Genomic DNA, 17,754 nt, shown 5'->3' with positions numbered 1-17,754 from the left:
TTTTCGTACTATTCAAGGTGGGTTTTGGACCTCATCTCCAGCTCACAAAACAAACACGCACACACGCACACCGAGTTACAGACTCGTCGTTCAAGGAATCGCGAGTCGAACTGGAAATAAATAGAGACATCGCACAAACAGAAAGACAGACTGACTGACAGACAACCAGGCAGGAAGGCAGGCAGGCAGACAGACAGAGAGACTGAGTCTAATTATTTAAGACACTTATGACCTAACTGAACATAAACAGAACAGAGACAACAAAAAGACAGAGAGACAGACAGACAGACACGGACGCACACACTGTAAACACGTCTAACCAACGCTGCACATACGCATATATACCGTACTCACATAATTGTCCGCGAGGTCGGGGTGGTCCGTCTCGATGCCGTCGTCCAGAATGGTGACCACGATGCCCTTTCCAGTGTATCCTAGTTCCCACGCCGTCCGCACGTTCATATCCAGCCCCTTGCCGCGGTTCTGCAACACACACACAACACAACACTCGTTATTGTGACGTGGAAAAGGGCGGAAAGGATTCGAAACAAAAATAATAAGAAAAATAATCCAGCTATATTCAACATCTTACAAGTGTGCCTACCACCATCAGTCTTCAAAGAGCTCATTCAACGCACCTGACTCTTGAGAATGTTTCAAGAGCTACTCGCCATGCCACATCGCTTTTAGCAGTACCCATACTAAACGTGCTGCCAAGATGTTTACCACTTCGCTTTTACGTTATCGAAGAACATTCCGACTTGGTTAAGATTTCTAGAGAACCTCCAACCTTCCTGTCAATCTCAGCTGGTGGATTCAGCTGATGGATTCAGGTACCATAGATCATTCGGAAGACGACCATTACAACGACAAGAAAGTACATTCGACGGATGACAATCACAAGATGGTATAGTACCTTGAAGTACTCAAAGAAGAGTGCACAAGCGTTGTGACAGGAACCCTGAACGATTTAAGACCCCTATTTGTGTATCTATGCAACACAGATGTTCTCCAGAGTACAACGGATTCTGTGATTGAACGGAACACGCCCGTCGACTGTAACTAAACGTAAAAGACGAACACCAGCAATTGCTGCAATCCAAAATATTCTACTGCTTCGCCCTTAGATCTTCTTAGCATAGCAGTAGAACTATCTTTGCTGTCATTGTCAGCAGAAGACAAGTGTCTGGTCGGAAAGCAGCCATCTTCCTGGCTGTCTCCAAGCGGTGGAGCTGTAATGTCGTGACAAAAACAAAACAAGACAAAACAAGGAAAAGAAAGAAAAAAAGAAAGAAAAAGTGATTGCAGGTTTCAGTTGCTGGAGGGCCTGGTGTAAACACTCGCTGTCAAGATTCGGGTCATCTCCCACATGAGCGGGCCTCGACCTCTGGCGGCATCAGCGGTTATCGGACTTGCAAGGGCTGAAGTGGCTTTTTATCTGATTGTCTCCCGTGCCCCCGGTTCAGTGACAAACTTGTTTTCTGGAGAGTGGGTGGTGGAGATGCGGTGGAGGATCTAGGAGCGATAGTAAGCGTAGAGAGGCAGGGTTGGGAAAAGACATCAGTATAATGTCACGCAACAACTACTGCTGTGATAAGAACCGTTTATTTCTTCTGAACAGTTCACTTTATAGTTCAGTCCCTGGACCGGAAAGTGCGGTGTTTGGAGGACACAAGAAATAAAGCAGTTGTCCCCAGTCGCGTCAGTATAAACAGAGAGAGAGAGAGAGAGAGAGAGAGAGAGAGAGAGAGAGAGAGAGAGAGAGAGAGAGACAGACAGACAGACAGAGAGACAGAGAGAGACAGAGAGAGAGACACAGAGAGAGAGACAGAGAGAGACAGAGACAGAGACCGAGAGAGAGCGAAACAGAGAGAGAGAGAGAGACAGAGAGAGACAGAGAGACACACACACCATCATTGAGGAAGGTTACAAAGAGGGACCCCGGGCCATTGTAATCAACGATTTCTGTGTATCTCCTGGCAAGACTTCACAACGGAACACCTTGCGAGTCTTCAACGACAAAATGAGTAATCAGGACACCCAGCGCCTCAATCTGCTCCAGACAGAAGCCATACAAGAGTTCCTCGCTAGCTAAATTGTCTGCATGCCTGTGGCAATAAGCGTAAACTGATGACGAAGAACCCTTAGAGCATTTGTCACGTGCCGCGCAACTCTTTTGAAACCTTACACTCACTCTATCATACAAATATTACAAGCAGGGAGGGGTAAGGGTCATACACAGACAGAAACGAGTGTGAAAAGGGCATGTTTGTCTCAGTGCGAAACCCTTGCGCTGCAGACTCATGCTTGCAAATATATGCAATGGTAAGGGATAAGAACTGAACACATACGATGAGCGTTTATAAAAATGTTGTTTCTAACATGTTGTTTCTCAGTGCAAAACTTGTACGCAATATAGACTCAGTCCGTCATGCTTGTATACGTATGGGTAAGGATAGATACATACACATAAGATGAGCAGGCAAGAGAAAGGAATGGTAGTCATTTCTCAGTGCGAGTACTGCTTGATAATGAAGTTTTCATTGAGCTGTGGAAGCTTTGGCACGGTCCCTTTTCGGTGCTTTCCGCTTGTGGCACTGCCGGAAATGTAGCGTGAAATCAATCGTCTTGTTGTTGAATTTACAGTCTTCCTCGCCCCCTTTTTACATTTAGTCAAGTTTTGACTAAATGTTTTAACGTAGAGGGGGAATCGAGACGAGGGTCGTGGTGTATGTATGTGTGTGTGTCTGTCTGTCTGTCTGTGCGTGTGTGTGTAAAGCGATTCAGACTAAACTACTGGACCGATCTTTATGACATTTTACATGAGAGTTCCTGGGAATGATATCCCCGGACGTTTTTTTTTAATGTCTTTCATGACGTCATATCCGGCTTTTTGTAAAAGTTGAGGCGGCACTGTCACACCCTCATTTTTCAATCAAATTGATTGAAATTTTGGCCAAGCAATCTTCGACGAAGCCCGGACTTCGGTATTGCATTTCAGCTTGGTGGCTTAAAAATTAATTAATGACTTTGGTCATTAAAAATCTAAAAATTGTAAATTTTTTTAAATTTTTTTTAATAAATCGATCCAAATTTACGTTCATCTTATTCTTCAATATTTCCTGATTCCAAAAACATATAAATATGTTATATTTGGATTAAAAACAAGCTCTGAAAATTAAAAATATAACAATTATGATCAAAATTAAATTTTCGAAATCAATTTAAAAACACTTTCATCTTATTCCTTGTCGGTTCCTGATTCCAAAAACATATAGATATGATATGTTTGGATTAAAAACACGCTCAGAAAGTTCAAACGAAGAGAGGTACAGTAAAGCGTGCTATGAAGCACAGCGCAACCGCTACCGCGCCAAACAGGCTCGTCACTTTCACTGCCTTTTGCACTAGCGGCGGACTACGTTCAGTTTCATTCTGTGAGTTCTACAGCTTGACTAAATGTAGTCGCTCTACACACACACACACACGCACAAACACAGACACACACACACACACCACGACCCTCGTCTCGATTCCCCCTCTATGTTAAAACATTTAGTCAAAACTTGACTAAATGTAAAAACGATGTTGTAACTCTATTTTCGGCAACAAGAATTCCAGCACCTCCCTCCTACCCCCAAAAGACAACTCGGAATTGTACACATCTGCTGCACTGCAGGCATACCATAGGTGCTCTTTCCAAAAACGAGCCACGAGTGTGCTTCACATAAACATACCAAATACACCTGCAAAGTAACAAGTTGTACTGTTCCTGTTATTTCACCTGCCAATAAAAACCCGTCTTCTCTATCACCTGCGCCCGCAGAGACGGAAGGCGAGTAGAGATCTGATAAGAGTGTCTACAGGTTGGCCTGGCACCAAAGTGCCACTCTCTGCGTCACGATGAACGCAGCCTGTGGTCGATCGCTTTCGATACCCACCCCACGCTTTTCTTCCTGTCTTCTTCGATTCCTACCCCCACGCATTTCTGCCTGTAGGTTTTCGATACCTGCCTCCACGCTTTTCGTCCTGTATGATGTGATTCCTACCTCCACGCCTTTCTTCCTGTAAGTTTCGATTCCTACCCCCACGCTTTTCTGCCTCCGACAGGGGTCCACACACCACTTTCCAGACTGGTGTGGTGGAGAATGGCTTGCGGAACGCCTGAAGGGCACTCAAAGTGAGGTACGAATTCAGGGCGATCGCTTCAGTCTCTGGAATAGTTTTGTTACGAATTGCACGTGCAGTGTTACATCACACGGCGCTGGTCTACTACTTCGCTTCCTTCTCTCGCCTACATCACAGCAGTACCACGCTGATCATTTCCACACACAAATGCCTTCTCTTCATCGTCATCGCCCCACGCTCTCTTGCCCCCATGATCATTGCTCCTGAAGTGTCCGCGCCAAGAACATTTTTTTTTGCCCCCATCAGACAAGATCACACAATGTTCCATCAAGCCCGGAGGACCGCCGCGTCAGAGACAACAAACGGCAGGAGGGAATGAGGTGAAATTCCATTACTGTCAGCGAGGAATGAAAACAGTTGTCAGGGAGGGAAAAGTTGCGGAACTGTTTGTAGACAATTTGGAACAGGGGGGACCGCTTACGACAAGGAGTTACTTCGATGACATGACCTGCGGGAGTTAATAGATGCCCCCCCCCCCCCCCCTTTTCATGTGCACGAATACCTGCGGTCTCTTCCATCCCCTTCCATCATCGCCTCCCCACCATCTCTCTCTCTCTCTCTCTCTCTCTCTCTCTCTCTCTCTCTCTCTCTCTCTCTCTCTCTCTCTCTCTCTCTCTCTCTCTCTCTCTCTCTCTCTCTCTCTCTCTCTCTCTCTCTCTCTCTCTCTCTCTCTCTCTCTCTCTCTCTCTCTCAAATGTTTTTTTTATATTTTGCATTATAAAATCAAAGAAAAAAACAACCACTTGCTCTCATCAGCAAGGCGCAGAGTCGTTAAAATAGAAGTAGCATTAAAACCACTGCTTGGCCCACCCGCGCTGAAAATGTAGATGGCAAAAGCAGGCCAGGTGTGATGCAAAGAAACAAGGGACGGAGTTCAACATCACCTGAAGATCTTATCGCCGATTCGAACCTTGCCAAAGTCAACCAAGTCAAGAGAACATGCTTTAGAGAGAAAGTCGACATGTTCCAGAAGCTATAACGTTTACAGAAACGACTGTAGCTGCCAGTGATGGTTAGGTCACTGGATGCAATGATGCCATGTCGGGCCTATGGTGAAACTGTTGTAAAATCGTGCAGGCTGTACATCCAATAGTTATAAGGCTGGGTTATAAACAACATTGGCAAAACGATGCCCTTCTTCGCCAAATGCTTTCCGCCTAAAAATATGTTAGTTGAAATGACCTTCAAACTTCGCCTTATGGATCAATTAGATAACGTGATTCGTGAAGTACACATCCTCTTTCGTGAATATATGTATGGAAATTGCCTATATATTGGGTGGGAGTCAGGCAAACTTTCCCCATAAGCGAATGCACAACTTCTGTTCAATAAAGTGATGAGATATATACAGCATGCACCCTTCCACGAGGCAATGTTTACGGGAGTACCGTCCACATCTTGCTCCGATCAGAGGGTGCTGTGAAACAAGGCGATGTGTCAATCGGTTATGGCAACTGTGGGAGATGACGGCATACCTTCTTTGGGGCTTATCTGTGGGTGATGATAGAGTGTGCCTGTTTGCGCTTTGCGTTCTTCCTGCATGTGGTCTAGCCAAACCTGATGGTGGAATGATACATTACATTCATCTACATGTGTGTACGAGCGTGTGATTGAGGGTCTTTCTTTCTTTATTTGGTGTTTAACGTCGTTTTCAACCACGAAGGTTATATCGCGACGGGTGATTGTAACAGAGAGCGCATATAAAGCTACATAATGTATGCAAGGCTTTTTACTTCCGGAATTTTGTTTGCATGGAACATTTACAAAAGCATAAATTATACAGCAAATACTGAAGTTTCAGGTGACGATTTTTCATCAAAGGAAAGTGAGCTAGATGTTCAGTCTATCGTCTCGCTTAATCCATGTTCAGGATACTTGAACAGGTAGGAAAAACGAAATGATTCTCGAGTTACGCCACTTGAACCAAGGAGAGTTCTCAAGGGCGAGGTAGGAGGGGGTGTGCGCGCGAGCATGGAGATCAAGTCAAAAAACGGGCGATTAATTCCGGCACGACGTCTGCGACTTATCCATCATGAAGATAATCCCGAGCTCGTATAGCCCGAGTGAGCAAGGAGCGACCGCAGACTGCAGGATGACAGTGAAGGAAAGCAGAGGTCCATTACGCCACGCCGTATCACCAGATTTATCTATCTACCTGTGAGGGGGGAAGGTGCAGAGGCAACGGGGCAAGATGACGTGAATGTGCTGAAAGGTGTGCAGCAGCTCAGCCTGGAAGTGTGCAGGTAAGTTTTTACAGGTAGATTAAGGTGTGCCGGATACGTAACTCTGCCCACGGTGGCATGAGACATGCCCGTAAGCTCGGCTGGTATCGCTTTATCAACGTTTTATTACGCGGGCGGAAGTATGATGACGCAAGAGAATTTAGCAACAACCTCTTCCCCCTTCACAAACACACATACATATTCACATACGCACGCACGCACACAAAACCACACACGCACGCGCGAGTACGGATACACAAGTCTCGTAGAACAATGATGTCTTCATGTGTGTCAATTATAATATTTTGGTCAAAAATGCAAATAACGTAAATTGAAGGCACGCGGTTTCTATTTCTACTCATGTTCGAGACGTCCTGCATGGCAAACTGCATGCGAGCAGTCAAGAACGGCCAACGTAACACCACAGATAAACCGGCAGAACGCGCAGACAGACACTGCGCGAAAGTTACATCACAGATACAAGGCAGGAACTCCGAGGATCATGACATGTATGCGGAGCATCTTTTCAAGGCTTCATTGCGTGTGGCACGGTGTGCACGTGCAGACAGAAAATAAATCTACAGGCTGCAGGGGCGCGTGCCTCGAGTGTCGAGGAATTAGCAGGCTCGTTGACAAAGAGAGTTGGCAGAAGCCACTTTGCAGACCCCCCTACCTCTCCCCCAAAACACCAAGGTGTTCTCACCTGGCCACTTTGGACTACTTCGTTTAAAGGCAGCCTAAAGAAGATCCCCCTTTGGCAAGACGGATCAAGGCAATCTGCTTGGCACAGAGAGGACTGCTGCACGAAATTGTAGCTACGATGTAAGAATTGCGCCACCAGGAGGTAACGCTGGTTTGATTTGTTGACCCTTCAGATTATTCATACCTGATAAACACTCATCTTTCCCCCAAAGGCAGAAAAACAGACCCCCGAAAAGATTGTCGACAGGTACGTCTGCATCCAGCAGATGACTAAGTTCTATGTCACCAGAAGACTTCATAGTACAGTATCTTTCTTCCGAAAAAGCCTGTAACGGAATAAAAAAAACGAACACCCGATGGTTGTTTCTGCCTCTCCCAGGAGACTTCTCATCAGACATAAGTGACTCCATAGTATTCATCTCTTGAGGGCAAAGTCAACTCCTTGGCCAAATCTCAATAAAAACACTCTGCGATTCCGATTCCTCCCACAAGCACACAAGGTGATTGCTCTATTCGTCATAAGTATCTCAGTTTCTTATGGATAAATCAACTTCGTGCAACACTCTACAATTCCGATTCCTCCCTCCAGCAAAACAGAGGATGAAATCACTTGGGGCGATGCTATTCTATTGCTAGCGTAGCAGTAGAATCTCTTTGCTGGGACAAAGTACCCTGAAAGGCAGAGCATCGAGACATGTGGAAAGAGGGGGTCGTTTTACTCCTCAGAGAGGGTTCTGACCTCCCCAACATCACCCCGGAGCTGTGCGTTCAGCTGGGGTTCAAGTACCCCACTTGCCGTATCGCTTGCCACCCGCCCGCCTGCCGCAGCATGACTTTTCCCATTCCTTCTGCTGGTGCGGGTAGATAGTTCAATGATAGCCGCGGGGTAGGGGGTGCTGAGGAAGAGAGGGAGGGGATGGGATGCTGAGAGAGAGAGAGAGAGAGAGAGAGAGAGAGAGAGAGAGAGAGAGAGAGAGAGAGAGAGAGAGAGAGGGGGGGTGAGAGAGAGAGAGGGGGTGGCAGACAGACAGACAAAACAAACAGACAGAGGAAAAGGCAGAGACTGACATAAAACAAGTCGCGTAAGGCGAAAATACAATATCTAGTCAAGTAGCTGTCGAACTCACAGAATGAAACTGAACGCAATGCCATTTTTCAGCAAGACCGTATACTCGTAGCATCGTCAGTCCACCGCTCATGGCAAAGGCAGTGAAATTGACAGGAAGAGCGGGGTAGTAGTTGCGCTAAGAAGGATAGCACGCTTTTCTGTACCTCTCTTTGTTTTAACTTTCTGAGCGTGTTTTTAATCCAAACATATCATATCTATATGTTTTTGGAATCAGGAACCGACAAGGAATAAGATGAAAGTGTTTTTAAATTGATTTGGACAATTTAATTTTGATAATAATTTTTATATATTTAATTTTCAGAGCTTGTTTTTAATCCGAAGATAACATATTTATATGTTTTTGGAATCAGCAAATGATGGAGAATAAGATAAACGTAAATTTGGATCGTTTTATAAATTTTTTTTTTTTTTTTAACAATTTTCAGATTTTTAATGACCAAAGTCATTAATTAATTTTTAAGCCACCAAGCTGAAATGCAATACCGAAGTCCGGGCTTCGTCGAAGATTACTTGACCAAAATTTCAACCAATTTGGTTGAAAAATGAGGGCGTGACAGTGCCGCCTCAACTTTCACGAAAAGCCGGATATGACGTCATCAAAGACATTTATCAAAAAAATGAAAAAAACGTTCGGGGATTTCATACCCAGGAACTCTCATGTCAAATTTCATAAAGATCGGTCCAGTAGTTTAGTCTGAATCGCTCTACACACACACACACACACACACACACACACACACACACACACACGCACATACACCACGACCCTCGTTTCGATTCCCCCTCGATGTTAAAATATTTAGTCAAAACTTGACTAAATATAACAAGTCGCGTAAGGCGAAAATACAATATTTAGTCAAGTAGCTGTCGAACTCACAGAATGAAACTGAACGCAATGCCATTTTTCAGCAAGACCGTATACTCGTAGCATCGTCAGTCCACCGCTCATGGCAAAGGCAGTGAAATTGACAAGAAGAGCGGGGTAGCAGTTGCGCTAAGAAGGATAGCACGCTTTTCTGTACCTCTCTTTGTTTTAACTTTCTGAGCGTGTTTTTAATCCAAACATATCATATCTATATGTTTTTGGAATCAGGAACCGACAAGGAATAAGATGAAAGTGTTTTTAAATTGATTTGGACAATTTAATTTTGATAATAATTTTTATATATTTAATTTTCAGAGCTTGTTTTTAATCCGAATATAACATATTTATATGTTTTTGGAATCAGCAAATGATGGAGAATAAGATAAACGTAAATTTGGATCGTTTTGAAAATTTTTATTTTTTTTTACAATTTTCAGATTTTTAATGACCAAAGTCATTAATTAATTTTTAAGCCACCAAGCTGAAATGCAATACCGAACCCCGGGCTTCGTCGAAGATTACTTGACCAAAATTTCAACCAATTTGGTTGAAAAATGAGGGCGTGACAGTGCCGCCTCAACTTTCACGAAAAGCCGGATATGACGTCATCAAAGACATTTATCAAAAAAATGAAAAAAACGTTCGGGGATTTCATACCCAGGAACTCTCATGTCAAATTTCATAAAGATCGGTCCAGTAGTTTAGTCTGAATCGCTCTACACACACACACACACAGACAGACAGACGCACATACACCACGACCCTCGTTTCGATTCCCCCTCGATGTTAAAATATTTAGTCAAAACTTGACTAAATATAAAAAGCAAAACGGGAGAGGTAAGTGACCGCTACAGACACAGAAGAATCAAGGAATATACTGCCTACCACACGAGACTGCCTGGCCCATGTCTACGCTGATAGCTGGCATTATTTCACACACATCATGTCCAGGGGAGGAAGGCGCAGTACCCGTTCCAAAGAGGAACAAGGAGGTACTAATGACCCTGCAGGCCACACGCTTCTGGCAATGCGCTCTGGCGGCTACACATTTCACACCTGCACCGCCAGCACCCAACAAAATACAGGTGGGCTGGAGCCAGGGAAGCAGGTAAAAATACAAGGTGGGAGTAGTGACCGTAGTCATTATTCTCTGACCAGGTCAAAGGACAGAACAATCCTTTTAACGTGGCCTCAGCTTCTTGTTCTATTCACCTTTCTCCGTCTAATGACCGCGAACGAACATGAGTTGCATGGTGCCGAGTGTCTGAGTTTCAAGACATCACTCTCTAGAGTCTTATCCATTTTACAGAACGAACGAACGAACGAACGAACGAACTTTATTACTCAAGGATGGAGATTTTAGGCTCACGCCTAGTCTTACAATCTGTCAGAGAGTGCATGAGGTTCGGAACCACCCGATTAGACTGGAAGGTCATGACACGATCAAGAATCAAATGCGCAATAATCATCAACAAAATCGCAGCAAAAGGGCCAAAAGTTATGGCAGATCTCATCGGAAAAAAAGGTAAGTAAACAAAAAGCCGTGTAAATGCTTCACTCGCAAAAAAAGACACTAAAAATTCGCACTATAAATTCGAACTAAAACGACAACTGCGCATTTTCCCCCACACGTCGGAGGCATTACTTTAATAACATCACCCTGCCTAATAAATCCAGCTATGGCAATGAAGCTTTCGTCAAATGGACAAAACAGAAGCAGCTGCGTGCGCCTGCCTAAAAGTCAAGCTGAACTAAATAAAAAGTCCATGACACTTCGACATCCGTGTACATATGGTCTGAAACCTCTGTTTCAATATTTGTTTGATTTCAAAGTGATCAACATCAAACACAATCTCGATTAATTAGTGCCTGAAATGTGCCTTAACACTAATCAAACTGTCTGAACGCATGCCCCACGCACGCACTCATGCTCATAACACCTTACAGTGATAAGACATCGCTGAACTCATAAACTCCAAGCCTAGCTGAAACATGACAACAGTAATGATGCCTTAATCAAACTGGAAGTCATCAGTCACAACGGCAGGTTATTTACTGTCAGATCAGAGGAATTTGTTTGCGTCGTGTTTGCCTCCAACCGTATAACAAGAAGGGCAAAGCCCATACGACTCACATGCTTTACACATTTTTCCTACCAAAATACATGTGACCTTGACCCAAGGTCAAGGTCATCCAAGGTCATGCAACACAGCTGTTAATTCAAGACATAGGAAGTACAATGGTGCTTATTGGCTCTTTCTACCATGAGATATGGTCACTTTTAGTGGTTCACTACCTTATTTTGGTCACATTTCATAAGGGTCAAAGTGACCTTGACCTTGATCATATGTGACTAAATGTGTCTCATGATGAAAGCATAACATGTGCCCCACATAATTTTTAAGTTTGAAACAGTTATCTTCCATAGTTCAGGGTCAAGGTCACTTCAAAATACGTATACAATCCAACTTTGAAGAGCTCCTGTGACCTTGACCTTGAAGCAAGGTAAACCAAACTGGTATCAAAAGATGGGGCTTACTTTGCCCTATAAATCATATATAGGTGAGGTATTCAATCTCAAAAACTTCAGAGAAAATGGGAAAAATGTGAAAAATAGCTGTTTTTTAGGCAACATTTATGGCCCCTGCGACCTTGACCTTGAAGCAAGGTCAAGATGCTATGTATGTTTTTTGGGGCCTTGTCATCATACACCATCTTGCCAAATTTGGTACTGATAGACTGAATAGTGTCCAAGAAATATCCAACGTTAAAGTTTTCCGGACGGACGTCCGGACGGACGGACGGACGGACGTCCGGACGGACGGACGGACGGACGGACGACTCGGGTGAGTACATAGACTCACTTTTGCTACGCATGTGAGTCAAAAACAATCTACAGTTTTGCTAAAATGTCGTTAAAATAACGCGTACCCGCACCACACCACACCCCCCCCCCCCCCAACCGATCATGCCGGGTGGGGTTTGGGGGGAGGGCGAGGGAAAGAAGTCTAATTTTCGCCTGGGTGGCCAATTACGCTCACAGTTTCTCTTCCACCAATCCTTCCTGTCACAACATGCCTACGAGGGGGAATTCTGTAATAAAAAAAAGAGAGAGAAAGAGAGAGAGAGAGAGAGAGAGAGAGAGAGAGAGAGAGAGAGAGAGAGAGAGAGAGAGAGACAGACAGACAGACAGAGACAGAGACAGAGAGATGGGGAGAGAGAGAGAGAGAGAGAGAGAGAGAGAGACAAAGAGAGAGAGGAGAGAGAGAGATCGTGAGAGAAATAGAGAGGGGGAGAGAGACACACAGAGAGAAAGAAAGAGAGAGAGAGAGAGAGAGAGAGAGAGATGGTGTGAGAGAGAGAGAGAGAGAGAGAGAGAGAGAGAGAGAGAGAGAGAGAGAGAGAGAGAGAGAGAGAGAGAGAGAGGAAAACCCTACTGGCATTTGCAGGAAAAAACACGTAAAAGCAAAAAAGAAAGACATGCGAAGAGAATGTGGTGCGGACAGCAAACCACAAGGAAGCCGACATGCTCCGCGACATTTAGAGGCCAGAGCTGACCATCTTGTTTGGACAGGGGGTAGCCTTCCCCGCGTGAAACTTGCAGTCAAAACACATCGTCATATGCAAGGTACGTGTACAATGCCGAGGAAAGCCTCTATCAGATTCCTGTTCTTCTCTTCTTAATTTATCACTTTCAGTATCCCGCCAAAATTCTTCGTCAGGGAGAAATGCGAACTATTAGGTTTCAAGTGTGTACTGAAACGCAAGAAATAATTATTACATATTGTTTTTTTATCCTGTTGATCACCAAGGACCTTGCTATAGATTTATCTTCCGTTTCCTTCATTTCAAGCCTGTCTTAATATTCGCATTATCTTTTTTCAAACCGCGATTGGATATCGTCAACACCGCACAGAGAACTTGACAACCTGTACATTTTCACACTGCCTAAACTGGACCACCTGTATCACTTTAAATGTGCTCTTGTGATGCACACAACCAGCAATAACAACTCTCGTCCCACAACCCCATGTTTCGAAAATAATTATTTTTACATATTCTTTGAATGTGATGTGATACACAGGACTAGCTTAACCATGACCCTCCCCCCCCCCCCCCCCCCCCCAACCAGCCCACCCTATTCCATAATGTTCATTTATCACTTTTTTGACAGTGATGCACCGCGCACCTAAATCTCTCTGTCAAGTTCACGACTCCCCACAGCTTCAAAATCTCCCTGTTACCCCCACAGTTTCGTGTTTAGCCAAGCTGGCTGACATAAAGGTTTTGGTTGTGCATGCTGAAAGAGAATGCATTCAAGATGGGAGACCCTGAAAATATTATCCGCTCGGATTTCTTTTGACAGTCATTAATAGACATATTGCTATTTCATATGTTACGTGGATTTCCATTGGTCAATTGGGCAAAACTGAGCTCATTATAAAAGTGATATTGACGACATTTCCGTCGATATCAGTTTTGATATCGACGACCTCTTTATTGCTTCCCCACTTTAAAAACAAAAACACCTAAATTTAAAAACAAACAAATATATATGAAAATGTAATGATCCCAGAATTTAGTTGAGCAAGTGACTAAAGACTTTTTGAAAGAAAAGACATTTTGAAATACTGAAAAGTACAAGAAAAGAGTGAACAAAAAGAAATAATAATCAGAGGGAGGGATATGGAACAGCCAAAACTGAGACAAATAGGCCCTACTTTTGTAATTTCTTTACAGTAAATACAAAATGTCCAGAGAATTAGCAATATATCTAACATTGACTGACTGTGGGATGATATCTTCTGCTATTGGTCTGTTTCGACAGTGATATCAAATGATATCACTGTCTCAACAGACCATAGCAGAAGATATCATCACACAGTCCGTCAATATTGGGTAATATCTCTTTTCAGTCTTCATCAAGTTGGTCCCCTGCAAATATCCTCTCGGATTTCTTGTGACAGTCGTTAATAGACATTGCACTTTTTCTTCATCAAGTTAATCCCCTGCAAATAGCCCCTTGGTTTTCTTTTGACGGTCAATAATAGACACAGTCTTTTACTTCATCAGCCAGCCCAAAACGCCTGGTTACCGGTGAGAATCTTGATGACTTGTCATTCTTTTTCTCCTGCTCTGTCGCGACTGCAGTGCAGAGAATTACCTTATTCTTCTCGCCAGCTCTTCTTCCTATTGTGCCATTGTAATGGTAAAGAGGTATGTGCGGTAACCAACAGTCTTGTCGCCGTAAAAAGGTGAATGAAACCCACACACCTGTAATTGCTGGCCGACCTTTTCAGTTGGGTGTGTAATTCGCACCCTATAAAACAGCCCTGACAAGCGAGTACGGAAAGGATCTGCGCTGTTCACCACCCTGCTGGTGCCCGGCTAACAGACATGGGGGGGGGGGGGGGGGGGGGTTGAAGAGAGACGGAGATATAAGAAAGAGAGAGAGAGAGAGAGACACACACACACACATGGACGGACGGACGGACGGACGGACAGGCTGACAGGCACACGTACTTGTAGAGACAAAAACATGGGCATGCGCGAGAGCTCAAACCCTCTCTCTCCCTCTCTCTTCCTCCCTTTCCCTCTCTCTACCACTCCCTCTCTCTTTCTTCCTTTCTCTCACTCTGTCTGTCACTCAAGCCCCCGACCACTCTCCCTCTCACTTTTTCTTATTTATTTTTTTGATGGCTATTCAAATTGTCCAAGGAACACACACACACACACACACATAATGTACTGAGCCTGCTACCATACTGTACATAGGATACCACCAACCTGTCGTAATCACAGGCTGAACGGAAAGGCAAACAAACTGCATGTTTTAGCGCAGCGAGTAAAGAGCCCCTAAAGCCCCCTGTTAAACTAAGGGAGGGGTATAAAGCCCCACACGTGCACAGCAGCAAACAAAACAGTGTTTTATTCTGCATAATGTGCAATAAGGGTGGCAGGAAAAAAATCACGAAAAAGGAAGGAAGGAAGGACTGAGTATGGGAAGGGAAAAGGCCCGGAAAGGGAGGGGTGGCAATGGTACATCCGGCCATAACGTCGGTATAATTGTGTTAGGGGGTCCTTTTTTATCCAAATATCAACAGGAATAGCAGAGGTGTTGTTTATTCTACACCGCCCTGTTTCGTGTCGGGAATGGCCGGGAGAGTTTTGTTCGGATGTGGTGTAAGGCAAATAAACTGCAGTAAATGTCCCTGCCGCAAGAAGCTATGGCACCTATATATATATATATATACTATCACAGCGCAAACAGGTGTACAGAGCACACATTATTGCTGGCTCGTCGCCCATAAATTCACCACAAAGGGCAATCGTGAAGAGGATAACTTGGGATGAACTCGGGATGTTGACTTTTAAATTCTTTCTTTCTTTATTTGGTGTTTAACGTCGTTTTCAACCACGAAGGTTATATCGCGACGAGGAATTGTTTCTTGTTCACAAAAGCACTAATCAAAAATTTGCTCCAGGGGCTTGCAACGTAGTACAATATATTACCTTACTGGGAGAATGCAAGTTTCCAGTACAAAGGACTTAACATTTCTTACATACTGATTGACTAAAATCTTTACAAAAATTGACTATATTCTATACAAGAAACACTTAACAAGGGTAAAAGGAGAAACAGAATCCGTTAGTTGCCCCTTACGACATGCTGGGGAGCATCGGGTAAATTCTTCCCCCTAACCCGCGGGGGAATGATTTTTAAATGACGATGATGATAACAGAAGAGAATGGCTGAATAACAACAACAACGACGACGGCTTAGATGACGATGACGACCAAAAGGGTCGAATGGCTGAACTTAACAACAATATCAACAACAACAACAACACAACCAGAACAACAGACAACAGTCAAACCAACAGTATCAATCAGACTACAACAATGTCCTCTGAAACGAGGGACCGACCAGAGGATTGACAAATGATGGGGTCAGTGAAGGAGAAAGGACAGACATTCTAATCGTGAAGAACGAACACTGACCCAAAACAACTGCCACTGTCCCGAAAAGCCACATAGGTTGAAAGGACATGAAAAACCAACAACCCTCCGTACCCGCACCCTTACCAACAACCCCCATCCATAGACCTATAATATAGGTCCCTGCCCCATCCAATCACAGTTCTCCCCCGCCCCAGACTCGAGGACAAACAAGCCAGGTGAGACAATCAAGAAGAAAGTCCATGCTGGAAGGAACTCCGATTAGAAAAGTCGTTGTAAGTCAGTACGGTTAGCAGCGTGGAAAAGATGAGGCGACAAGCAGAAGTCTGCACGTTCCACTCGCATTCTGAGCTTTGTCAAGTATCTCTCTTCTTTTGTATCGGAAGTAATGGTCGAAGCAGACTCTGGAGCTCTGAGACGAGAGAGAGAGAGAGAGAGAGAGAGAGAGAGTGTGCGTGTGTGTGTGCTTGCGTGTGTGTGTGCTTGCATGCGTGCTTGCATGTGTGTGTGTGAGTGACTTCCGCAAAGTCAATCTATATATTCCTTGTGTTTTACATCAACGCGCTGAGCAAAATATTGACGTCTTGTGACCTTGAGAACAGCCACTCGTAGCGTGGAAAGAGCGAGGCGACAAGAAGTATCAGGCACGTGACACCCGCCAGGAGCGGAGGCTACACACACGACAGTTCTAGGACACCAGGGCTGCTAGCTGCCAGCGCCCGTCCTTTCCACCATCACCGACCGCAGAGAACGTGTCTCTGATTCCATCACAGATGCCCTAGACAATGAGGCGGCGGGGGAGGGACATTCTCATCAAGCTCCTCGTACCATAAGGCTGCATCGCCATTGTTCGCAGTCAGGGTAATTGCTGGCTAATCCAGATGATGAGGGCTCGGTGCCAAATGTGTCAAGCCCAATATTCTCATCCTTACACCGGTGTCGCTGTCCTTGCCCTGCGCCGGGAGGGAGGTTTTACTAAACAGGCAGCCAGCAGTGGTGTTCTGGAGGGCAGATGGCCGGTTGTGAAGTAATGCTGTGGACATCCATTAAATGGCTCAAATGGACAACATTCGCTATAGGACTGGGATAAGCGTCAGACCGTGTGTCTCAGCAAAGTACGTTCACAGCTTTGCCTGCTGGAGGACTTTCATTAGCCCTCTTTCTGTCTATACTAAGATCCATCAAGAACAATCATTTCAACGCGCCAATAAGCCTTCAAATGAAAAGTCAGTATAAATTCGCAAAAAAAGGCAACCTTCTGAAACCAAACGGAAAACAAAATCTCTTCGTAATTCATCTAACTGCCTTCGGCCAACAATCGAAAACACTCCCGTGAAAGAAATGTAACATATATTGGTCTCTCTTGTATACTGGACTCCGACTGAAGAAACGTAGCAATCCTTGAAATAATCCCTTAAATTATTGGAGTAGGGGGGTGGGGGGGCTTGTAATTCAAATGGTCAGTCAATCTGACGCAAATCTGATCACATTTATATGTTTCCCCTTTTTACATATCTCCGAAAAACCTTAACATCTCGGGAAAATGGGAGCCCTGGCTTTAGTGCACAAGAACGTGTCCCTGATTACATCACAGATGCCCTAGACAAAGAGGCGGCGGGGGAGGGAAATTCTCATCAAGCCCCTCGTACCATAAGGCTGCATCGCCATTGTTCGCAGTCAGGGTATGA

General features: G+C 44.5%; 1 protein-coding gene across 1 annotated transcript in view; it reads right to left on the bottom strand.

Annotated features, from left to right (window-relative positions):
• Positions 1-300: 300 nt before the first annotated feature.
• The window catches only part of LOC138982953 (furin-like), an 88,819-nt gene continuing 71,365 nt past the window's right edge, over positions 301-17,754 (bottom strand). Inside the window, exon 4 of the mRNA XM_070356352.1 lies at positions 301-483. Within this exon, the coding sequence (XP_070212453.1) occupies positions 316-483 (168 nt within the window). The 3' untranslated portion in view covers positions 301-315. The remainder of the gene's footprint in view (positions 484-17,754) is intronic.

Source organism: Littorina saxatilis, linkage group LG1 (assembly GCF_037325665.1).
Source record: "Littorina saxatilis isolate snail1 linkage group LG1, US_GU_Lsax_2.0, whole genome shotgun sequence".
In the NCBI taxonomy this organism is placed as follows: Eukaryota; Metazoa; Mollusca; class Gastropoda; order Littorinimorpha; family Littorinidae; genus Littorina; species Littorina saxatilis.
This window is presented reverse-complemented; position numbering and strand designations above follow the sequence as displayed.